A 26,529-nucleotide genomic window follows, 5' to 3' on the forward strand; every position below is an offset into this window, starting at 1 on the left:
AACGGTTTCTAGAAAAAATAATTTTAAAAAGAACTTTCCCTTTTATGGTCATAAAATTTCTTTCGAACTAAAAGGAAGGGAGAGGTCCTTCGGATGACGCACATAAATCTTTTGTTCAATACATTTGTTTTTGCCATAAATGTACGCATAAAATAAACGAGAGATTTCTATGAAAAATAATTTTAAAAAGAACTTTGCCTTTTATGGACAGAAAATTTCTTTCGAACTACAAGGAAGGGAGAGGTCCTTCGGATGACGCACATAAATCTTTTGTTCAATACATCTGTTTTTGCCATAGAGGGTCAACGTCTTTTACCTGCATGCAAGATAGAAGATAATTTTAAATATTTTTAGGATACGATAAGGGTAAAATATGTAAGATAGAGGATTATATTAAATATTAGGAAATAAATAGGAAACGAACTATTTACTTTACTCAATCTAATCATTATCTCTGTGCGCTGTCCCTCTATGGCAAGAACATATGTATGGAACAAAAGTTTTTTGTACAGCGCACAAAGATAACGATTAGATTGCGTAAAGTAAATAGTTCATTTCCTATTTATTTCCTAATATTTAAGATAATCCTCTATCTTACATATTTTACCCTTATCGTATCCTAAAAATATTTAAGATTATCTTCTATCTTGCATGCAAAAAATATAACGTTGAACCTCTATGGCAAAAACATATGTATTGAACAAAAGATTTATGTGCGTCATCCGAAGGACCTCTCCCTTCCTTTTAATTCGAAAGAAATTTTGTGTCCAAAAAAGGGAAAGTTCTTTTTAAAATTATTTTTTTCAGAAACCGTTTACTTTATACGTACATTTTGTAAAAGTTGAAATTTCTTAGGATCCTATATGTGTTACACGTGAGTTTTAGAGATGGTCGATATCGAGACAAAAGAATCAATGATCAAATATTTTATCGCAAGGAAATGTCGATTTCTGAAAATAGATTTCGAGAAAATGTGTTCCCTTTTTCCCCATCTTTTATTATCTTAATGGTGCATGTGCAGAATGAAAGTGTCGTCTTCCGTATCTTTTCGGTTTTTTTCCTAAGCTCACGTGACAATTATGGTGGGGGAAAGCTGAAAATTTCCAAACCTACAGGTATACAGTCCAGAGTGAGGGTGGACAAAGTGTGGAGAACTCTCATAGCAACTGTACTGCAATAAATTTCGTGTGCGCTTTCTCATAGAGAATTAATTATACGCGAGAATAGTTGTGATTATCTTAAATTACATTTTTTCGCAGTGTTTTACTGAATTCTTTTCGTAATGGCTTCGATAATGTGCTTACCTGAAGAGTTGATAGCTCGTATTCTTAACTATAATGATATCAGTGTTGAGGATATCATTAACTTCAGATGCACGTGCAAACAATTCGAGTGGGCAGCCAAATACAAGTATTGGGAAAAAAAGTTTTCTCACAGGTAATTTCTTGTTTTATGCATTTTTTGTAATTTTATTCCATTAATCGCGCAATGTATCACTTGAGTAATATAATAAATATAATATACTAACTATATAATAATAAGGAGAAATGAAAACTTGAAAATTACAAATTTTACATGTTTATTTTGTTAATTTAATTATTTTTTGTTTTATTAATTTTAATATAGTAATCTATTTTATAAATATAGAATAATGTGTGTGTATGTGTGTGTGTATGTGTGTGTGTGTGTGTGAGAGAGAGAGAGGGAGAGCGCTAAGTAATTTTTTATAGTAGCACAATGGTTCCAACCCCAAAAGGATGTATTTTATTCGTTTGTGAAAGTGTCACTAAATAATATCGCATTAGAAGTATTGAATTGTCTCAGAGAAAAACACCCCGACCATTGAATATTTTCGACGTCTGCTGAAAATTTTGCCTACTGGAAAAACAACAACATCGATGATAATCATTGGGATGAAATGGAAGGAACGCAAATTATGGATGCACTCGAGGAATATATATTTGACAAATTAAACTTCAGACCAAACAAATCGAAAAACACAGATTTGGAATACATGTGTATAGATAATGTAAGTTATTAAAGATTTGTATTATAATACATTGAAATTATGCCCAATTATGCCGTAAACGTGACCGTATATTCGTATTATTATGTTAAAAGCACACCTTTCCTCTCTTTTTCTCTGTAATTAATTTATTGTATTGTAATTACTGACACAGGTCTTATAAAATAAATATGACCAAGAAATAGTTTTATTAATAATATATCATAGTGTGGCGAGGAGACTTGGCCTACGTTGCGATATAGCAAAGTTGCCATATCGCTCCAGTAGACGTATATTTTGGAAACCAAAATAGTAAGTATAATATTAGATTAATAGTTATCCGAGTTTTTCGGTATTTTCTTCTTATCATATATACACACGCACACATATATAATTTGTTTTATTATTTATAGTGCCACGAGTAGTTTAGAAGATGTAAGATGTTTTAACATAAGTTTTAACACATTCCCGGATTGTCTCGTCAAGCAACAGTGTTCTAGAGAACCTTTCGCAGTAACAGCTAACGAGGTATTACTCATATGATATGATTTTTCTATAAATTTAACTCTAATTAATTTATTAATCTTGTAACGCCATGACAAAGATATGAGCCAATGAAACACTTTATATAGGCAGAAAAATATACAATTTGTCCTTTTCTGTTTGTAATAGGAGCTCTGTTCATATATTACATCTTTTTTTTCAGATACTGCTGGAGATGCTAGAAATACTTGTAAATTTGGAATGGTGTAATAACACTTTAATGGTTATGCCGCAGGAAATGGCATTTGGATACGTCTGGGGTACGAATTTAAAAGAGGTATTTTAGCATTATACATACCACATATTAATATGTAATAATAATAAAAAATCTCTGACATTTCTCTTTGATAACACATACAATTATATATGAATTATAATTATTTATAATTTAATTAGCTGTAATTAAAAGGCTTTCTACAAAATTCCATTTCTAGATATTACTTGACAAGAGACATCCATTAACATCTGATTTTACATTTTCCAGCTCAGTTTTCACGTTAATCAAATAGAACAATCCAATATAAGACCGAAGGAAGTAAAATTTGCGGTTGGAATGGTCGTAACACATAATCAAAAAAAATTTGATCAATCTGCGGATAGTTCTGCCGGCGTGATAATCGGATGGCACCGATATGAAGACAGACATATTGTTAAGTTCTCCGTAAACAAATAAACAAATTAACGGATCCTGTTGTGCCATTAAAGATCTGTAGCAATTTTAGTAGTACAAAGCGGCAAACACATTACATAATCCTTACCGAAAATAACGAAATGTGTTACGTCGAAAAGGGTATGAATATCAATTTAAATTTTTATTTTAAATTACATTTGTTTATTGTACGAACTCGCCTCTTTATATACATATAACATAATATCAGGACATTTTATTTAGATTTATTTTAGATATTTTAGATGTTTATTCTTTTTATACTTTAGTTGTCTTATTTTATTATTTTTTCATTTATATAATCTTATTTGATCTATATATGTTATTTAGTTCACCATATATTAATTTATTTTTTACTTTTTACTTTAGATGCGATAACTAAAACAACGTCGAAATGGATCGATAATAACGAAATAGGGCGCTACTTTTGTAAATTTGAAGACACGCATTATGTGCCAAACGAAATGCTGGCGAGATATTACCCGTATGATATCGCTATAACTGCAACAATATCTGACGACTAGATAAAAATATGTAAATTGTATAATGTGTGTTATATTTAGAATATATAAAACTTTTGACAAATGTTACATTAAAACACCAAGAATTCACCTATTATTGAGTCAAAATATAATATAAATTATGAAATTGCGCAAAATAAACAATATAATTTTAAAATATTACAATTATATGTACAAGAAGTTATATTAAAAAAAGTTGTCATCAAGAGACACGGTAGTGTCTCGCGCGTGTCTTGGCGTGCCCGTATTGTTTACATTATAAACAAATATATCTCCAATAAAATGTAAAATATTAGACATTATGTAATTAAATATTTAATATGTATTTGATTACGATTTGGGCACGCCAAGTTTTTATAACTTATCTCAATTTAAAAACTGCGATTTAAAACTTGCATAAAACTTTTTTTTTAATTATATACATTATATAAAAAATGTGTTAAGAATTAAAAGAATCCTAATTCTCATTAAATATTTTAAACATTCAATCAATTTTGTCTGAATAAATATAAAATGCGTTTTAATTTCTTAGGGAGAATTTATGTATAATATTTCTACAGTATAAAATTGATATTTCATGGCAAATATTATATCAAATTTACAAATCGCTCTTAAGTACTTGGCTAATAGTAATTATTGATTTCATATTTAGTTTTGATATTTTATTTTTTAATATTTTTTTATGAAAATTATTTGTTGAGGTTTTGTTTTTTAGAAAAATGATTTTCTGGAGGAAAATTACTGTAAATTATTTTGAAGAAATTTTTTTATTAAACATGCATACAAGGTAGAATATTTTTTATGTACTCGGCGTATTCTTTTTACCTTTGTAAGGTTTTTTTTTAGAGGGTTATCTTTTTAGAAATCTTCATTCTTCTTTACGATGGTAACATAAAAACATATAGCGTTTAAGAAACTCGGTGTATATTTAGAAAGATCAAAATAACAAGCAATATACAACTCTTATTCAATAGTCAAAATCCTTATATATATAAGAATTGTATAATTTGATCATGATCTTTCTTCTTCTGTAATATGATAATTATATGTTATGTTTTGTAACAATAACAATATTACCAGAAGCAATAATAAAATATTTTTATTCATTTTTACTGACGTTATTAATTTTTATCCTTATAAATAATAATAATTTTGAAAGATATGTATACGTGTATATATGTATCCTTAAAAAAACTAATCTTTTCAAAAAAGGTAAAAAAAAGGCGCCAAGTTCACGCGAGCAAGTGGAAACTATATTCTCTACATTTGTTTTAATATATCCTACAAAAATTAATGATATCAAAAAATTGCGCCAACTGAAAATAAAAATCTACAAAAATATTTTAACCAGAAAAAGTTATATAAAGTAATTGTTTTAATTTTTTATAAAAATAATAATATTAAAAAGTTGTACTAACTGAATAAAAATTTACACTGTAAAATTTCTTTTCTTGTTTACAATATTAAAAAAAATATATCTAATATGTAGCAATATAATATTTATTATAATAAATATATTATTTTCAGTTGGCGCAATTTTTTGATATCATTAATTTTTGAAGGATATATTAAAACAAATGTGAAGAATATAATAGTTTTCCACTTGCTCGCGTGAACTTGGCGCCTTTTTTTTACCTTTTTTGAAAAGGTTAGTTTTTTTAGGGATATCACTCTTTTCTTTAATATATTTATATATATACATGACGTGCGCGCAGACACACACACATTTACATCATTATGTACATATATAATAATATGTATGTATGCAATTATTACGATAATTTAGGCTGCTGGCAGAGAATGAGACATAAGCGCTTAGGTCTGTCACAGTCGTGGACGTAAGGTAAGATAGAGAAAAACGTATACGTAAGTTGCATATACATTTTTGGTAATTATGCACTTTACGGACGACCTCACCGATTTCAATGATCTTGACATATGTTGTCCTTTCGTGAGTAAGAATCAAAAAGTTTTAAGTGTCGCTCACTATTCATTAAAAAGTTATTAACGAAAAAAGTTTTACGAATTATGTGCAATTTTTAGACATTATGTACGTTTTAAGAGTCAAGATGAAATGTACATGCGTGGATACAGTGTGTTCCGCCCTTCCTACGGGGGGGCTCCACTTTCGGAAGATATAACCTAACCTAAATCTATTTCTAATTTAAAATTAAAATTTGGTTTGAGATGAACCTTGCTTCGCGTGAAAAGTTGCAAACCCATGTGAACTTCGTTTTATCTTGCAAAGTACATGCTTGGAGATAGTAGGTTCTGTCCCCTACGGGGGGGCTCCACTTCCAAAAGATATAACTTAACCCAAACCTATTCTAATTTCAACCAAATTTTAATTTTAAATCAGAAATAGATTTGGGTTAGGTTATATCTTTCGAAAGTGGAGCCCCCCTGTAGGGGGGGCGGAACCTACTGTCTCCACACATGTACTTTGCAAGATAAAACGAAGTTCACATGGGTTTGCAACTTTTCATGCGAAGCAAGGTTCATCTCAAACTAAATTTTAGTTTTAAATCAGAAATAGGTTTATGTTAAGTTATATCTTTCGAAGGGGGGGAGCGGAACCCACTGTCTCTAAGCATGTATTTTGCAACACAAAACAAAGTTTACTCTATACTTAATGATGACCTTCGCTATATATTAAACATATATTCCATCAAATATATCTTCTTAAACGTACATGCTGTGGCAAAATCATATTATATTCATTAAACTTTTTTCGTTAATAATTTTTTAATAAATAGTGAGCGACACTTAAAACCTTTTGATACTTACTCAGGACTTACTCAGGAGAGTGAGCTTGACAACATATGTCAAGATCATTGAAATTGGTGAGGTCGTCCGTAAAGTGCATAATTACCATTTAATTGCCTAGTTTGAAATATAAAGATTCGAAGAGAAGGAGAAACAAAATAAATTTTTATCATCGATAAAAGTAAGCTGTTAGAATTACAACAATAATACAAAAGAAATATAAATATAAGTAAAAGGAACATATAATTTAGGCTATTGAGACCAAAGAAAATTAAATGCACGCCTGTTCGAAATTCGTCGAGCAATAAAAAATTAAGACTCGGGTAATCGTTCCCGATTAAAAAGAGAGTCGCGGGCCCGACTGTTCATTCGGCGCCCCTGGCAGCCGGTAGCAAGATATCGCTTTGTTAGCGACAATTCAAAACAGCCCTCATCCTTCTCGAAAGATCTAATAACAACAAACCGCACATTAGATCGTTAAATTTAAACGTTGTCTCAACCACCGTCGAGTTTAGGAAAAATCGGGATCTTTCGAGAAGGGCTTGGGTATAAATTGACGCAATCGATGAGCACTGCGCCTTTTGTCCAAAAGTATCCGACGCGCTCATTTCGCTCTCTTAGATTAAAAGTTCTTTCCGTTGCTCGCGGAATCTATCGAATCTCTCCGTTGCTTGCGGATTCTATAAAATTCAGCTCGAATTTTTTTGACCTCTCGTTAGTGTGAATTTATTAAGATAGTGCATTTGTAATTATATTTAATAAAAGACAAGACTTTTTGTACATATATATATAAATCTGAACTTATCGCCTTCTCTGTTCCGCGTCGTTCTCTTTCTTTCGTGCTGCGCTCACTTCCCGGTCTATTCTCACGCTCTCGCAAACATTTGCTGGTCCTTCGAGCCGGAGAGCTTGTCCGGTGCCGTGCAGTGGAGTGAGTGACCGTGCCGCCCAGTGACCTTTTGTGCTGCTCCTGATAGAAGTCACCTGGAAGAAGAACCATGCCTAGAGAAGGTGAAAGTCTTTTGCGTACTCAGTACGAACTTCACGGGCGAATAGCTCGAGCGTACGAAAACCTGCGGAAGTCGGGCGCCGCTCACATGACCATCGGACTAGTGGAGGCGTGCTTACACGCGCTCGAATCGAATTGGTCAAAGTTCGAGAACAATCATGGGAAGCTGATGGCTGGCTACTGGAAAGCCTTCGAGAAGCATGAATATTTCCGAGAGGCCTTCTTGGCCGTAGAGGAGACTTACCTCGACCAGAAGGGGGCATTTTTGGAGGAGTTGCGTAAGGCCAAGGCAGCCGTTCTCGAAGTCGCTCCTGCTGCCGCTCCCTTGGACGCGTCCCTATCGTCGTCCACCCACCGAACGACCCTGCCGCGGATACAATTGCCGCCGTTTTCTGGGCTCTACCAGGACTGGCCCTCCTTCCGGGACATCTTCAATTCTATCATCGGCCAGGACTCCGTCATCTCCCCGGTGGAAAAGCTCCACTACTTGCGGACTTGTCTGAAAGGAGAAGCAGCACTTTTAATAGGGGACCTGCCAGTTACCGACGAGAACTTCGCCCGAGCGTGGACGGAGCTTACCCGCCATTACGAAAATAAAAGACTTCTGGTTCGCTCGTATCTTGCCCGTTTTTCTTCTCTCCCGGCATTAAAGGGTGAGTCTGCTTCCGATTTACGCAAGTTATTACACGGGGTGATTAACACGGTCAGTTCGCTGGAAGGCATTGGCCGTCCGATCACGAACAGCGAGGACTATTTCGTTCACTCCATAGTTGAACGACTCAATTCTCGGTCGCGCCGGGAGTGGGAACACTCTATCAAGGGTACGACGGAGCCGCCGTCGTACTCCACGCTGAAAGCCTTCCTCGACGAAAGGCTACAGACTCTCGAGGCTCTGCAACCCCTGAAGGTCGCGCCGGAGTCCGTATCACCGAAACCGAGCGCGAATTCAAGTCGGTCCGCGCGCGTGCAGCACGCTTGAAAAGCCGAAACCAAGCGTGGTCGTTGCTCCGTTTGTAATCAAGAGCATCATGTTTTGCGACGGGAACAAGGCGAAGACTGCTGCCGAAAGAAAGCAGCATGTCGAGGCCGCTAACTTGTGCCTCAACTGTCTGGGCAAGCACAAGGCCAGCGAATGCTCTTCCAAGAAGGCTTGTTCAGCGTGTGAAGAGAAGCATCACACGACTCTGCACGACGCGTGTAAGGAGTTCGCGGTCGCGAAAACATCGCACACCACGCGGTATTCGTTGGAGCCTCCTGTCGCCGTTCTCCTCGCGCCCGCTCGCGTTCGCGTCACGGATCGATACGGAGTTTCGCACGTCGCCCGTGCCCTGGTGGACCAGGGCTCCGAGTCCTCGCTGGTCTCCGAGGCTTTGGTGCAGCGCTTACGACTAGCCCGAACGCCTACATCCGTCGCAGTTTTCGGCGTCGGCGGGAAGCGAACCGGATGTGCCCGCGGTAAGATAGCCCTGAAGCTATCTCCCCTAGGAGGTGGGACGGGGATGACGGTCGCCGTACTGGTGTTCCCCCGGCTCACCATATACGACGGTGGACTCAAGGCCGACACACGCGCGTGGAATCACCTCAGCGGGTTGGAGCTCGCTGACCCAGAGTTTTTGAAGGCGGATCCCGTAGACATTTTGCTGGGTGCGGACGTGTTTGCTGCCATCTTGCAGGAGGGTCTGCGCAAGGGTGAGCCTTATCAACCCGTGGCGCAGAGAACCTCTCTCGGGTGGATTCTTTCCGGCGCCGTCGGCTCCGCGGCCGCTCCTCGCCGCGCTCTCACCCACGGATGCAACATCGAAGAACATCTGTCGGTTCTCGTCCGGCAGTTCTGGCAGCAGGAGGAACTTCTTGTCGGAGATTCGTCTCTTAATCCTGAGGAGCAGCGGTGCGAAGACTTCTTCCGCCAAACTCATACTCGCACGCCCGACGGCCGCTACGTGGTTCGCCTTCCGACAGTCGAGCCGCTGCCTAACCTCGCCGCCACGAGGCAATCAGCTCGTAGGGTCCTCTTGAGCATGGAGAAGAGGTTCGCTCGAGAACCACGCCTGCAACAACTTTACACGGACTTCATGAGTCAATATGAAGATTTAGGCCAGATGAGCCCAGCGGGCCCTGCAGCCTCAAACAGGGTCAGCTACTTACCGCATTACGGCGTCAAGCGCGAGGCAAGCTCCTCAACCAAACTGCGCGTCATCTTTAATGGATCTTCACCGGTGCCGTTCGGAGCTTCCCTCAATCAAAATCTCCTCGTCGGACCGAACTTGCTCCCGCAGCTCGCGAATGTCCTGTTACGATGGAGACGTCATCGCTACGTCCTAGCTACGGACGTCGAGAAAATGTATCGCCAGATACTCGTGCACCCTGACGATCGAGATCTACAGAGGATTTTGTGGCGTAACAACGAGGTCGGCGACATACGCGAATACAAGCTAAATACAGTCACTTACGGATGTTCCTGTGCGCCTTTCTTAGCTATGCGTACTCTTCGTCAGGTCGCAGAAGATGAAGAGGCAAGATATCCTCATGGAGCCATGGTCATTCGCCGCGATGTATACATGGATGATGTACTCACGGGCGCGGACACCATTGAAGAGGCGTTGACACTGCAGCGGCAACTAAATGACCTCTGCTTGGTGGGCGGCTTTCCACTCCGGAAATGGTCGTCGAACGATTCGACTCTCTTGCTCAACGTTCCGGCGGAATATCGAATGCAACGAGAACTTCGCGAGTGGCGGCCGCACGAGACCCACGCGATGCTCGGCCTTCAATGGCATCCTGTCGAAGACTGCTTTTCGTTTGCTACGCGTCATATCTCTGTAACCCACATTACGAAATGTACAGCTCTCTCTCTGACATCGCGCTTATTTGATCCTCTAGGGTGGTTGGCACCCACCCTAGAGGATCAAATAAGCGCGGTGGTGTCTGCAAAAATCGCCTTACAGCAGCTCTGGCTTCAAGATCTCGGATGGGACGAGTCTCTTGGCGATGCTCTCACCAGGAAGTGGCTCAATTATCAGGCTGAGCTCTCGCTGCTCGAACGGATACGTGTTCCTCGATGGATTGGCCAGTACACGTCCACCACCCAGTTAGAAGTGCACGGGTATGCTGACGCCTCCGAAATCGCCTACGCCGCCGTAGTTTACCTGCGGGTAAAGAAAGACGCTTTATGGGACACTGCTCTGCTGGCCGCCAAAACGAAGGTTGCTCCGGTCAAACAAGTGTCGCTACCTCGTCTCGAACTCTGTGCGGCCACGCTCCTCGTGCGGCTCGCTTCTCGCCTGCAAGCCACGCTTAATCTCTCCAGGACTCCTCTGCATCTCTGGTCAGATTCCACGGTGGCTCTTGGGTGGATAAGAGGTCACCCGTCTCGATGGCAGACCTACGTGGCAAATCGGGTGTCCGAAATCCAAACGACCGTTCCGGACGCGCTATGGCACCACGTCCCCAGTTGTGAGAATCCAGCGGATTGCGCCTCCCGCGGTCTGTCGCCGGGCGAGTTAGTCGAACACAAACTTTGGTGGCAGGGTCCAGCTTGGCTCAAAATGGGCAATATCCCCTGGCCGAAAGCCGCTGGTCCGACTGAGGAGGAGACGCTGCCCGAGAAACGAGCCAAGGTCCACGTAACCGGAGTCGCGTCAAGGGAGCCTGAAGAGTTGCTGCGGTTTTCTTCTCTCAGCAGGCTGTTACGCGTGACCGCCTGGTGTCGCCGCTGGCTCAATCGACGAGACAATCAAGGGCAATCAGCCGCCGAACCGGATTCGGTCCTCGGAGAGTGCCTTTCCATGGCCGAGCTCGACGGCGCCCGACGGCAATGGATCCGGCTGATTCAAGCTGGAAAATTTAAAACAGAATTATCAGCCTTACGACAAGGCGGGCGCCTGAAGCACGCGCTCCTGGCGTACGACGAGCGACATCCAATTATCCTGCCTAACGAGTCGCACTTCACTCGACTCGTTGTGGACGCTTGCCACCTTCGCTCGCTGCATGGCGGAGTTCAGCTAACCTTGGGACTGCTACGCCAACGATATTGGATTCCCCGCGGCCGCGCCGTGGTAAAGCAGCGGATTCACCAGTGCGTGACGTGCGCACGATGGCGGGCGGCGACTCCACAGCAATTAATGGGCAGTCTTCCGAGAGAACGAGTGACGCCAGCCAGGCCCTTTCTCCACACCGGGGTGGACTACGCTGGTCCCGTCCTGCTGCGGACTACCAAAGGCAGGGGTCATCGGGCTTACAAAGCCTTTATAGCCATATTCGTCTGCCTGGCCACGCGAGCGGTGCACTTAGAGGTGGTCTCCGATTACACCGCGGACGTCTTCCTAGCAGCGCTGCGGTGGTTCACCTCCCGGCGTGAATTGTGCAGCACCCTCCGCAGCGACTGTGGGACCAACTTCGTCGGGGCCGACGCGCAGCTAGGGTCTCTTTTTGCCGCCAGCAATCCAACACGACGCACGATCGAGCAACGTCTTTCCCAAGAGCACATCCAATGAAAATTCAACCCGCCGTCGGCTCCTCATTTCGGCGGTATATGGGAGGCGGCCGTTAAGTCGGTGAAACATCACCTGCGTCGGGTGCTGGGCGACGCTACGCTGACTTACGAGGAGATGAGCACCCTCCTTGCACAGATCGAGGCGTGCCTTAATTCTCGTCCATTGCAGGCTCTTTCAGACGACCCGGACGACTTCGCGGCTCTAACACCAGGACACTTCCTAGTGGGCTCAGCGCTGACCGCCATCCCGGAGCCGTCGCTGTTGGATCAGTCCTCCAGTCTACTCACTCGTTGGCGCCTCCTCCAGCAAATGCGAGATCACTTCTGGGATCGATGGTCTCAAGAATATCTTCATGGACTCCTCCATCGCCCCAAATGGTGGAAAAAGATGAGGGGTACACGGTCGGACGATTATGTCTCATCCGCAACGACGCAACTCCACCGACGCGATGGCCTCTGGAGCGCATTGTGCGAGTCCATCCGGGCGAGGATGGACAGATCTGGGTCGTGACCGTACGCTCCGCTACGACCAGAGCTCACTCGTCCGGTCGTAAAACTCGTGCTTCTGCCTAAAAGTGACGACGAAATATCGGAAGCGTCACTTCTGTAACCAAACATTCCTTGTAAATAATTATTGTAAATAAGCTTCGTAGTTATAATCAAGTTATTAATAATTACCTGTTTGAACTTTTGGTAGATAACTCTTTCGTGAATCCTATCGTTACTCGCGCACTTAATTCGCGTTCACTTAAAAAAAAAAAAAAATTCCGCCGAGATTCCTACCGTCTTCGGGCAAGGCGGGATGTTCGAAATTCGTCGAGCAATAAAAAATTAAGACTCGGGTAATCGTTCCCGATTAAAAAGAGAGTCGCGGGCCTGACTGTTCATTCGGCGCCCCTGGCAACCGGTAGCAAGATATCGCTTTGTTAGCGACAATTCAAAACAGCCCTCGTCCTTCTCGAAAGATCTAATAACAACAAACCGCACATTAGATCGTTAAATTTAAACGTTGTCTCAACCACCGTCGAGTTTAGGAAAAATCGGGATCTTTCGAGAAGGGCTTGGGTATAAATTGACGCGATCGATGAGCACTGCGCCTTTTGTCTAAAAGTATCCGACGCGCTCATTTCGCTCTCTTAGATTAAAAGTTCTTTCCGTTGCTCGCGGAATCTATCGAATCTCTCCGTTGCTTGCGGATTCTATAAAATTCAGCTCGAATTTTTTTGATCTCTCGTTAGTGTGAATTTATTAAGATAGTGCATTTGTAATTATATTTAATAAAAGACAAGACTTTTTGTACATATACATATATATAAATCTGAACTTATCGCCTTCTCTGTTCCGCGTCGTTCTCTTTCTTTCGTGCCGCGCTCACTTCCCGGTCTATTCTCGCGCTCTCGCAAACATTTGCTATTTTAATATCAAATTTGTTTTTCTAAAAAAGAAATTTGCATATAATAAAATTTTACTACATTTACTACATATTTTCGACTTATATTTTTGTATAGAATTACCTCCCCTTTTTGGTTACTATCAGTTTTGAGGCATTCGATATTATTATACATGTTTTTTTTATAAAATTATATATTTTTTAAGTTATTTTATTTACCTGTAATAGAGCTCGCAAGAGGGATTGAGAAAATGTCACTAACACGAAACAATGCGCTCGAGGAAAATGCATGAAGTTATAATTCTTGGATATTAAATAGGAGTATCTTGACAGGGTAAATTTCCGGGTATCAAATCGAGGATTTGTTTCATCTATCAATGCTACGGGTATCATATTATTATGTGAGTGTACAAGAAATTCATTATAATCTCCGCCCAGCAGTAAAGTCAAATGAGATTCCGTTGGTAGACATCTCATTAAAATAAATAAGTATGAATTAATATAAATTTACAATAATAGAGAGAGAATGTATTGAAATAATTTTATTATGTACAAATAAAAAACAAATAATTTTTTTCGACAAGTTTATAATGATATTTATATGATAATATGTTATAATAATATACAATAATAAACGTGCATGATGCGAGTAGCCGTTATTATAATAAATAAGTAAAAATAAATTCAATTTTAATAAATACAATATATAATCATAATAAATTCAATTTTTTATCTCAAATATATTTTCGCAAAATTAACTTACCGATGCGATTAATAAATCTGTACAAGAAGACTGTTCGTCTGATGATTTAACTTTTTTATTAATAGCGAAAGAAAATATACGATTAATAACAAATAAAGAACACAGGGAGACACGTTTGACATTCTTTCCAGAAATTTGTTGCATAATAATACAATGGTAAACTCTTTACAATAAAATCTCTTTTATAGGAAGAAAGTTTACTAACTTTGCTGTTCCAATGAAAAATAAACCAATGTTAAGCGTATTGCATGAACGTACTTTTATATTCTTTACATAATTGATCGATTGCATTCAGATAAGCGCGAGTGTGGGTATAAGCCAAAAATAATTCTCTTTTTATCAAGTGTTGGGAATGAAAATTTAAAAGTCCAAGAAAGTCGGTTGAGTATACCAGTCAAATTCAATAAAATCTTCTTTAATTATTTGGCTTAGTAGACAGAGTATTTAAACTATCACATCCAAAATACCTCCAAAATCTTAATAAAATTATTAATCTATTTCTTGAGAATAATTATCTTTTAATATACATTTTTCAACCTCTGTTTTTGTTTAAAATTTCTTTTTGATTTGAGTGTGTTCATTCCTACCAGCTTCCTCCTATGACATTGATTTTCTTTTTTTTACAGTCTTTATGTAAGAAATTTAACAGAAAAATTCTTTCCAAAAATATTGACAAATATTTACATAAAAAAAGAAATAGCTTTTTTCGAAAAGTTTAAAATAATATTGTCATATGATAATTTGTTATAATATACAATAATAAACGTGTGTGATGCGGATAGAGTCATTTTTATAATAAATAAAAATATTTCACTTTGTCAAACATTATATTCTCGAAAAATTAACTTACCGATGCGACCAAATCTGTATAGGATGGCTGTTCGTCTGATGACGTAACCTTATTATTAATAGCAAAAGAAAATATGCCTACAATTAATAACGAGAAGAGAACATAGAAAGACACGTTCGACATACTTTCGAAAATTTTTTGCTGCGTGATAATACAATATTAAACTCTAAAAAGTTTAATAAAATCTATTTTACAGAGAGAAGGTCTGTTAACATTGCTGTTTCGACGATAAATGATCGAATGTCTGCCATGACTTAGGATCGTATTATTATAATATTCATATAATTCATTCATTATGTATTTAGATAAGCGAATATGTGTGTTTATGTGCCATATTTTAATTTTTAGAATACTGTATTTTATCAAAACGTAATAAAACTGTATTTTATACTTTCATCCATTTAGGTTGAAAGATAACATTCTGAATTATGTTATAAGCTATGATTATAAAAGAATATTATAACATCGGAGGAATTATATCTATAGTAATATCTTTTTTCGAAATATGTGACGTGATATAACAAATGATTATGTCGGTATAATAAGCGAGTTAACTATGAACAGCGCCTAATATGATGGAAAACAGATTGAAAAGTATTTGACTTCGCTCGTTCTGCATTATTTAGTTTTGTATTCGTTGCAATAATATATAATTTGCATTTCTTTTTTAAGGAATTATTTTTTGCGTATGCATATTATCTATTTCTCATATGTAAAAAAAGGATTTTCACTATTGAATAAAAATTATATAGCTTGATTTTGATTTTTTGTAATAAAATAATTATATATGTTTTGTAATAATGACAATATTACCAGAAGCAATAATAAAATATCTCTATTCACTTTTATTGATGCTATTTGCTATTAAATATTTTTTCATTCATGAGAAAACACATAATTACTCTTAAGATAAAAAATATACATGAGAAAACACATATAATTGTTCTTAAGATAAAAAATATACAGTTGCATGTTGCAAATTCATATTTTTTCTTAAAAACAATTATACGTTTTCTTTACTTCAATTGATTCTTTTCACTATGTATAAAGGTATTAAGGTAAAATAATCGAAAATGAACATTTATAAATATTATAAATATTATAAATGTTTTATAGTTTATATTAAATTATGTCACAATTGAAAGTATAAAATATTTTATAAACTTTTCAATTTTTTATTACTCTAAATTTAAAACTTTTTAAGTGTGGAATATTGTGAAAAATCGGTTTATATAAACAAATTAGTTTCCAAATTAATTTAAAAAACTAGGTTGACTGTCACATGGCCTCAATATTTACACCTGAGGTATAGCCGATATCCATATCTTTTTACCCTTCCTCCCTACAACTTTTGCCTGAAATACTTTCTACGAAAATACGTCATTTAAGAGATATTTGATGAGCTATTAAAATATGACACCTTATATGTATATGTGCATAAACATAATATTTCTTATAATATTTAATTTTTTTAAATAATGGATTAATTTCTCGCACTTTATTAAAAAGTTCGTCTTTTTCTCATTAGTTTAGAAATATAAATATTTCTAAAGATACATTACCATATGATCATGCTTTAAGTTTCTTTTATTGTACTAATGCAGATATCCTATTACTTTCACAGTAATAGGACCATAGTAATTATATGATAGTCTGACGACTAATTCGCATTTTGATTTGCTTCTGATAAAGGGAGATAATATAACATCATATTTTAGTAGGAATATAATTACATATAAATGTACATACGCACGCTAAATTATAGACATACGGAAGCGAGATAATATCTTGCCACAGTGATAAATGACAAATGATAACATCGTGCAAGATATTGTTATGTCCAAGCCCGAGAAGGAATGAGCCGAAGAAAAAGCGTAAAGCTAGCGCCAGACTATGCGCGTTTTCGCGAATCGTGATGCGTGATTCGTGATTCGTATAACATTCGTGAATAATGTGGAGAGAAAATTCGTCGATTCGTCATGCGCGATTCGTCATTCGCACTAATTCGCTTGACCGAGCGGTTTTTTGACGAAACTCAAAGGAGACGAATCGTTACGAATCAATCCATTCGTGTCGCGCTACACTATGCGTAACTAGTTCGTGTTTCTCTTCGATTGGTTATTTTTAATAAAGGAATTTAATCCTTGTTACTCGGGACAGGATTTGTGTGTATTTTTGTACATGGGTATGGATATCTAATTACATAAGATATTAAACATTTTCCATAGGACATGTATCAAAAGAGATGAAGTATAAAGAAAAAGAAAATTGATAAAAAATAATTGCTTGATGTTTTCGGAAAGGCTATTGCTTTGGAAGGTCGGCAATGGCTCTGACGGATTGGTGACGATGCGTTATGGCTTTTATTGCAGATTAAGTTTCATTTAGTTTTAAATCAACATAACTTAACACGGCACATGGGGAAGTGTCGCGGATAATGTATCGAAATAATTGTCAAACGAATGCGAATTGTGAATTGCTGTGAATGAATAAATATATGTTAATAACTTGAATACATATACAGGGTGTCCAATTTTAATCTATCACCTTTTGTAACTTCAATTTCTTAAATAGAATCTGCTACTTTTTATTATATATTCTTGTAGCTTATCTCGAGAGCTTTCCAGAACACTATAAAGTATTTTTTCATTGAGTACTTTTCGAGTTATGAGGCTTGAAATAATTTCTTAATTTTACATAAACCATAAAATATATAGTAAAATATTTATTTTTTGACTATCTTACCTTAAAACTTTTATGTACAAAATAATGAGAGAAATCAATTGGTGTAAAGAAAACACATAATTATTTCTGAGAAAAAATATGTAATTTACAATTAACAATTTCATATTTTTTCTTAAAAACAAACTTCTATTTAAGAAATTGAAGGTGATTTTTACGTGACCTTTAGATGACTATCCAAAATCAAACCAATGACACCATCTTATATCCCCCTTCGAATCAAACAACTTTTATCTGAAACATTTTTCTCTACGACCGCTCCCTGCAAAGTTACTAGGAGTGATAGATTAAAATTGGACACATCCTGTATACAGGGTGATTCAAAACAACCTGATGTCTTTGAAATATGATATTCTTGAACGAATTCTAAGACCATTTTTCCTCATGAAAAATTTTGTCCAAAGCTTAATTTTTGAGTTATAACAGAAAATAGTTGGCTACTCACGAGTCCGATACAACGGGCAGGCAGGGACGGCACAACGCGTCACGAGACAAATGCTCTCCCGTTTCCCCAGACAGTCAATTTTATTGCACAATATTTGATCCTTTAAAGTGTATTAAATTATTATTGCAGTTTCTACACAATATTTAACAATATTATTATCGTCTAGGGGGGTTATAACGTAACGCTTAAGAATAAAATATTAATATAATATAATAAAATATACATATGTATAATTCAGAGTTGGGAAAGTTACTTTATAAAAGTAATTAGTTACAGTTACAGTTTTTTTAGTAAAAAATGTAATTAGTTACAGTTACAAGTTACCGATTCTGAAAAGTAACGCGTTACAGTTACAGTTACTTAAAAAGTAACGAGTCATTACTTTGTAGTTACTTCCTTGGAATGGAAATAAAAATATTAAATCTGCACGCAGTAATAAAAATTTAATGACAATCTTATAAAGTATTAATTTAATTCTTGCAAATTATAGGGAATTTTAGAATTGGCATTCACTTTAAAGAGAGAAATATATATTTTATTTTAATTTAAAAACAGCTGAATAAAAACAAAAATTTTTATTTGTATTAATGTAAAAGAAAACTTATAAAAAATATAATTTTATTGCATCGCTCTTATAATTTCATTATTTTAAGATAGATAGTATATGTATATAATTAATCTTTACTTTTTTACTATATTTTTTATATATGTGTATATATATACATCACGAATAATTCAAATTACAAATATTTATTACTATATTTTTTTAGTTAGTTTTTTAAATATTTCTAACATACATGAAATACTCTACATATTATAATGATTAATACATATGTAACACATATCATGAAATACTAAGATATGTTAAATGATTCAATATGTTTAAAATTTTTATTAATAAAAAATGGGAGCATATGCATTGGATCATAAAGTATCGATAAAAGCGTTTATGCGCAAGTGCAAGGCGGTCCAATACAATTTGCAAAGATTTAAAAAAAATATATATATATATATATATATATATATATATATATATATATTGTTACGTCCGATGGACGTCGTGATTCTTTTCTTTCTTTGAAGCTATACAAAAACTATACGATAACCATGTGCGCGGGTAACTCTCGGTGATATCCAAATCAAGAAAACGAAAAATAATAAATGAGCCTAAACTACGCGGATAGCATGTTATTATAAATAGAAAAATTCCACTAAAATAAAGAACTGTAATAAAATCGAACTCGCATATGTTTACAGTTGGGACGTCCGTTAGAACCATTGGAACTCTAGTAACAAAGCGATCCTTCTTAAGAATCGCACCAACTATAAACATATGTATATCTAACCCTTGCAGCGGATATCTGAGACCGAGAGACTCGAAGCAAAAAAAAAATAAACAAGAAAAGCTAGAGCTAAGGATGGTCAGTCGTTGGAACTTAGAAATTTTAAACAAAATCGGAACCAGAGCCGCAATAAAAATTTTATAGCGCTCCACACGTGGAGCTATGAAAACAGAAACCCTTCAGGGCTGCAGAATCTTAAGCGGGCAATCAAAAAAAAAAGGGGAAACTAAACAATTCACCTGGCCACCCTTAAGCGCTAGCCGAAACGCGAAAAGACTCTCGCAAGTCATAAAATCTGTTAAGCTCCCACTCTCTGCTGGATAGAGCCAAATTTTGGAACCAAAGGGCTAGCCTATTACAATCTTAGAACCGCCTTTCCCTCCAAAATCAGCCTCTTTGTTCTTAAGAAGGGGGTAACCGAAATTATCTCATTCGCTCAAAAGGGATTCCCACTATCCAGAAAAGAGGAGGAGCAATGACTTTAAAAACTCGAGCGCAAGACGCGAGACACAGTCTTTCCGCACTCAAAATTTTCCGGCAACTGCCAGTACTTTCTCCGCAGTTTGTGCGTCTGATTCTTAGCTTTCGCGAGTTAAATTAACCGATCAAAAAAACGCGAAGTGCACGAAGTGAACGGAGTCCAATATCAACTGAGTCACCTGTTTTCCAGGATAGGGGCCACCCAACTCTGCGACCCCGATTAGAGACCCGTCTTAGCTAAATCGTTTTTTCTTATATATATCAACGCTCTCAATAAGTAGTAAGTTTAAATCCTCTCTCAGTCCTTATCTCTCCTTCTCATTTGATTGAGAAACGATCTTTAGGTAATTAAAGAGTTTGAGTTACAGAAGGTAATAAGGTAATAAGAGTTTAATCAATAATACTCACGATCAGTTAAAATTCCATAGTAACCATCAATAGTAATTTATCGTTAACGGTTCAATTCCCCTCTCCATATAACTCCTATTTATTCGTTCTGGATTTCAGAATTGGAATTCGTGAATATTCCTCTTATTTATTCGTTCTGGATTTCAGCATTGGAATTCGCAAATAAATCGCTCGAGATACTTATCCATTCGTTCTGGATTTCAGAATTAGAATTTACGAATATTCCTCTTATTTATTCGTTCTGGATTTCAGCATTGGAATTCGCGAATAAATCACTCGAGATTCTTATCCATTCTTTCTGGATTTCAGAATTGGAATTCACGAATATTCCTCTTACCTATTCGTTCTGGATTTCAGAATTGGAATTCACGAATATTCCTCTTATTTATTCGTTCTGGATTTCAGCATTGGAATTCGCGAATAAATCACTCGAGATTCTTATCCGTTCGTTCTGGATTTCAGAATTGGAATTCGCGAATACTTTCCCACTCTCCGAAGATTCTTTAAACCAATCTATCCTATTAGTTTCATTTAAATTTTTTTTTCTCTCTCTATATATATATATGTATATAATTATTTCTTCAAATTGTGACCGGATATATTTCAAATGAAAAGATTGAACGATAAATAAACCTTAAAGATCGTTTCTTGATAGAGACCAAATATATCTGACCAATCATCTGTCTTCATTAATAATTACCGTATCTAACTCGCGTATCTTCAATCTTGTTAGTGTCGCCTCGCAATTCGCGGTCAAACATAAAGCGTTGGCGGAATCGCCGGAACAGACGGTTAAGAGAGGGGTTGGCTTAACCTATCTCTGAGTCCATTATCGCCCATCCAACAAATCATTCAACCACCGGTATAGGCATTAATAACTCGTCAAAAGATTCTAGCACACACCAACCTAACCAACCCCCCTCAGTCCTTGCACCGAATTATTCCCCTATCTCCTCCCCGGGACATTCCTCGACTTCCCCCGGCACACCTGTTCCGGACCCCGCGCCGTCAATTCCGTCAGGCCCTAGATCTCCTACCCCGACTCCACCGGAACCTTCTCCTTCACCAGCTACTACCTCTACCCTCGCTTTTGAACCCTCTCCTTTGTCTTCTCCCGCACCCTCCTTAGAATCTCCCTCTCCTTCCCCCATACCTGTTATCACCCTTGATTCAGACCCTCCTTCCCCTTCCACCCCCTCAGAGTCTTCAGAATTCGGCGAGGCTCTGGAAGATTTCGCGAGAGATCTTCCCGACCTTGAAGAAGATTCCCACGATTCCGATTTCCCTGCCGATTCCCCGTCGGAACATCCTCACCATAACGAAACACCTGAACCCCCCCCCCCCATCCTGATTCTCTAAATTATTTCTTATCTCAGTTCCCCTTCTTCGATCTCCCCATACCTGAAGGAACATTCTGCGTGGGCCCAGGCCCAGTTGACCACCAAGACCTATTTAATCTCATAACCACCGCCCCTTCCAATTCCGTCATCCCCTGGTACCTCCCGGGTTATCAACTCTCTTTAGCTGTCTCTATCCAAGCCCTCTGGAGGAGGTTTCCCCCTTCCACAGCTAGGATTGAAGAACTCTGACCCTTCGCTTTTCCCCCTCACCCAATAAATTTGTACATAATTCCCCACTTCCTGTAACCTACACACACATATCCGCAAGCGATGAACCCTATACTTCCCTTAATGAGTAAACGTTATTCACATTTATACATTCACTTTTATTTTGTTTTAAACCTTATATTACATTAATTATATGTATATTGTATTAACCAGTCAGAATTTAACTCTTAACGTAAATTGTTCTCTGTATATTCTGACTGATGACCCCCGAACGATTGTAACACCCGCGAGAACATATACATTCACACACAAATACCCACTCACGCATAGCTATAACTGTTAAGATGTATTTTTCTTTCTTTATTTTTGCATAATATATGTATTTTTTCACGTGATGTGTAATTTAATTGTTTAACCCATTCACTTCTATAAATCCTAAGATCGCACTAGGTCCCATCCCGCGTAACAAGGATTAAATTCCTTTACCAAAAAGGGACTACCGAACGAATAGGCTTAAGAACTCAGCGTTAAAGAGACCTTCGGTCGCTGTCCTGTGTCAGGCCCTTCACATTCGTTCGGCCCGATCCACACACACGTCCGAATAAAGTGTGTCACGGGGTAAGTAAGTTACGTTCCTCCATACGGCCCATCCATTCCAGGGTCTGGACGTAACATACTAATAAAATTTGGGGGCTCGTCCGGGATTGTAATATGCGATCTTGGAGACAGGAATGAGTGACGGGACTAGAAGTAAAGCCAATAGAGACGAAGTAGATGATCTTTACAAAACCGCGTTAGAACGACATCGCAAACCAAGAAATATCCGGTCTATTCCTGCTCCTTTATACACATCTACCCCTAAGGGAATATCTTACCAAGGGCGAATTTCCGAAGAGGAAGATTCTTTGGACTTAACCGATAATACTCTGATAGCCAACTCGCCTGGGCCGTCTTCCGACGATTCCGAACCAACTGTTGAAAACACTAACACTAACAAACTTATTAATAACAATAACTTTGGAAATTATTCCGAAAACTCCATAATTATGACGCATCAAAATCCTTTTGCCACACTAAAATACGCGGTCGAAGCTGTCCCCTTCTTCGATGGCAGCATCATCCCACTTAATTATTTCATCAAGGGATGTGAGGAAGCAAAATCCATGCTTCCTAAAGAGGCTGAACCGCAGTTCACTAAAATTTTAAGAACTCGAATAGTAGGGGAAGCGGCGAACAATTCAAGATCAAGACTTTGATAAGGTATCGCAATTAACTGCCTATTTGAAAAGAATTTATGGGCCTGTAAAAACCGTCTACCAACTCCAAGGGGAATTAGGTTGCATTTACCAGAAAAATGAAGAGGACGTAGTTACTTACGCTAACCGTGTCAAAATCTTAGGGAAACAGATATTAGAGGCTTATAGAGGACCCGGAAATACACTGCCTGATCAAACCACCAAGACATCTCTAGAAAAGGATATGTGTAAATGCTTTATAAGGGGACTTAAGCCTGAAATCGAACAAAGAATCGCGAGGGATTTAGATGTACAAGAAACGGTCGCTTTAAGGATAGATGCTTTAAGGATAGAAAGAGAACTGCGGGTAATGACAGACCTGCGACAGGGACAGAGCAGCGATTCAAACAAAACAAAAATATTACCCACTAATCGGTTGCGGGAAACATGCCAGATCTGTTTCAAAGAAGGGCATGTAGCAAATAATTGTCGAAAACTCTCTCAATTTTCACTACAAAATCATTATAAATCCGATCTAGGCATCGAAATATTAATATGTCAGATTTGTAAGAAGCGAGGGCACGGTGCTGACAAATGTCGGTTTCGCGATCCTCAAGCGCTCGACAAACGATAAATGTAATACAGGAAAAAGCCGTCACCTATCAGTTATGTTCAAAACCAGGACATAATGCAAAAACCTGTCGACAAAATACTAATAGTCAACCTAATAAAGCTCCTGTAATCTGTCAGTGGTGTGATAAGCCCGAGCATTCCGCCAATAATTGCTAGAAGAAACAGAACGAGCAGCGGAACTTCGAGAATAAATCAAGAATTATCTGTCAAACTTGCGATAAATTCGGGCACACCTCTAAAGAATGTCGTCAGGGTTGCCAGATGTTCTCGGTGAGAAGTAGCCAAAATCCTCGTGCGAAATAGCCCAAAATCGCCGCCTCGTATACCAACCAATCAGATCCAAGCTTATCGCTGTCGCGCGTATGAAAACATGGGTGCGTCCGGATTGGACACACTCAAAGCGATCGATACGTAGGGTTTTTTGAAGCATCGATCAAAAAACCCTATGCATCGGTCGCTGTGAGTTGTGAGCAGTGTGTCCAATCGGGACTGTGGGCATATGGACAATCGGAACAACCCCTAAAAACATACAATCTGAAATATTTGGACAAAATTGTGCTACGATATTATACTTTATTATATTGTATACAACTTTTTATTATTGTATATTTGCTGAGGCTCGTTATACGATGGGAAAATTTGGAAAATATACAAAAAAAATATAATGTATCGTGGCAAGCCTTGCCAGAGTTTAGTGGTATGACGAAAACGAATAGCATAGTTTTCAATTAAATAATTTGTACATATATAAATAGCGAATTTTCGGGTTGTCATAATTATTTTTTAGGATGGCTACAGCGTAATGACGATCCTAATCATGCAAATAAGGAAGCGTATTGCAATATTTGCAAGACAGGACTACGTGCTCAAAAAAATGATCTCGAGAAGCACAGTAAGACGAAGATGCATCGAGACAATGTGGCAACTGTTATCAAACAGAAGAAATTGAATGTTTGCGGTATCGACATTGCAAAGGAAAATAAAACAATAGATCTCAAACTAGCAGTATATGTGGCTACACACAGTGCAATATGTAGTATAGATCATTTAAGTGATTTGCTCGTACAGCTCGGGAAAAAGAGTACTTTAGAATCGTTACATATGCACCGCACCAAGTGCTCTAAGTTGATATCTACCGTTATTTCACCGGCGTTGTTAAGCGAGCTAGTCGAAGATATAGGAAACGAACCATATTCACTAATTATTGACGAATCGACTGATATATCAGTAAAAAAATATATGGCCGTGTGCATAAGGTACTTTAGTTTGATGCAGAGTGATATTGTGACAGAGTTTCTCGGCATAATAATGATAAACGAGACAACTGCAGTCGCTTTATACGATAGTCTCGTCAATTATTTAAAAGAAATCAATGTGCCTGTGAAAAATTTAATAGGCATAGGCACGGATGGTGCCAGTAACTTGTGTGGAAAAAATCATTCTCTATTCACACTTCTCAAGGAAAGAGTTCCATTGCCACAGCTCCAGATCGTACGATGTATTTGCCATTCGCTGCACCTATGTAGTTCAAAAGCATCGGAGGTATTGCCTTCTTCTCTTGAATTTCTTGTGCGAGAAACGAGAAATTGGTTCGCAAATAGCCCATTAAGACGTGCTCACTATGCAGATTTGTTCAACTTGATCAATGATAATAACAAGACGTTTCTTAATCTCGTACAGTTATCTGTAACCCGATGGCTGGCATGGGAAGGAGCCGTAAAGCGGATATCATATCAATGGTTGGAGTTGAAAAGGCATTTTGAAATAGTAGCCGCGGGAAAAGAGAAATGCTATACCGCGAGAACATTGTGCAGCATGTTTAAGGATCCGGCAAATCACCTGTATCTAATCTTCTTAAAATCAATTTTGCATGAAGTTAACGAAGCAAATGTTTTATTTCAAAGTACGTAAGAAGAGAGTACAAAGGTATATGAGACTTTAACAGCGCTCGTACTGTCAGTTGCTACTCGCATTATTAAACCGCTGTTCATAGCAAGTGCGATTAAGACAGAGGAAAAATTCAATTGCATCGAAGACGCATTGAATAACGAGTTAGCTCTGCAATCGTCGACTAAAGTGGATTTCGGGATCGAATTCAAGAATGTGGCTGCAGCGTATAATTTAAACTCCGAAGATTTAGACGATGTCAAAACTCGATGTCGTCAGTATTTAATTACTTTACTAACAGAACTTCTCAAACGTATTTCAAATAATATGACAATCTTGAAGACATCGACGAAACTATGTCCGAAATCAGTTTTGAGCACGATAAAAAAAATATCTATTGAAGATTTGCCGACAGCTTTACTTGAGAAGAACGATCTTACCGAGATAGAGAATCAATTGCGAAAACTTCCCTTCATCGATTGGTCATCACATTTTGCGGACCAAATTATGAAAAGTTCTACTGCATTCTGGTCTAACGTTCGTGTGCATAAAGATGTTGGTGGTTCTCAACCATTCGAGAAATTGGCGAAATTCGCATTAAAAATTTTATCGCTACCACTTAGCAATGCAGTAGTCGAACGAGTATTTTCAGTGATGAATGCCACTAAAACGAAACCTCGAAACAAAATGAATTTCATGATGCTTGACGCCATCTTGAGGATACGAACGCACTTTCACGCAAGAAAGATTTGTTGCCACAAATTCGTGCCATCTAAAATTAT

At 37.8% G+C, this 26,529-nt stretch overlaps 1 protein-coding gene and 1 pseudogene across 2 annotated transcripts in view; both read left to right on the forward strand.

Annotated features, from left to right (window-relative positions):
* The window catches only part of LOC145964077 (F-box only protein 21-like), a 365,010-nt pseudogene extending 361,271 nt beyond the window's left edge, over positions 1–3,739 (forward strand). Inside the window, exons 6-9 of the transcript XR_014436342.1 lie at positions 2,712–2,825; positions 3,033–3,197; positions 3,254–3,338; positions 3,585–3,739. The product of XR_014436342.1 is annotated as an F-box only protein 21-like (transcript). The remainder of the gene's footprint in view (positions 1–2,711; positions 2,826–3,032; positions 3,198–3,253; positions 3,339–3,584) is intronic.
* A 4,800-nt stretch (positions 3,740–8,539) lies between these two features.
* On the forward strand, positions 8,540–12,004 carry LOC145964664 (uncharacterized). Its single transcript, XM_083087675.1, has one exon. The coding sequence runs from the start codon at positions 8,540–8,542 to the stop codon at positions 12,002–12,004; it is 3,465 nt and encodes a 1,154-aa protein (XP_082943801.1).
* Positions 12,005–26,529: the final 14,525 nt, after the last annotated feature.

This window comes from Camponotus vicinus, unplaced genomic scaffold (assembly GCF_025532165.1).
Source record: "Camponotus vicinus isolate PSW18456_S1 unplaced genomic scaffold, iyCamVici1.0 SCAF_13, whole genome shotgun sequence".
Classification (NCBI taxonomy): Eukaryota; Metazoa; Arthropoda; class Insecta; order Hymenoptera; family Formicidae; genus Camponotus; species Camponotus vicinus.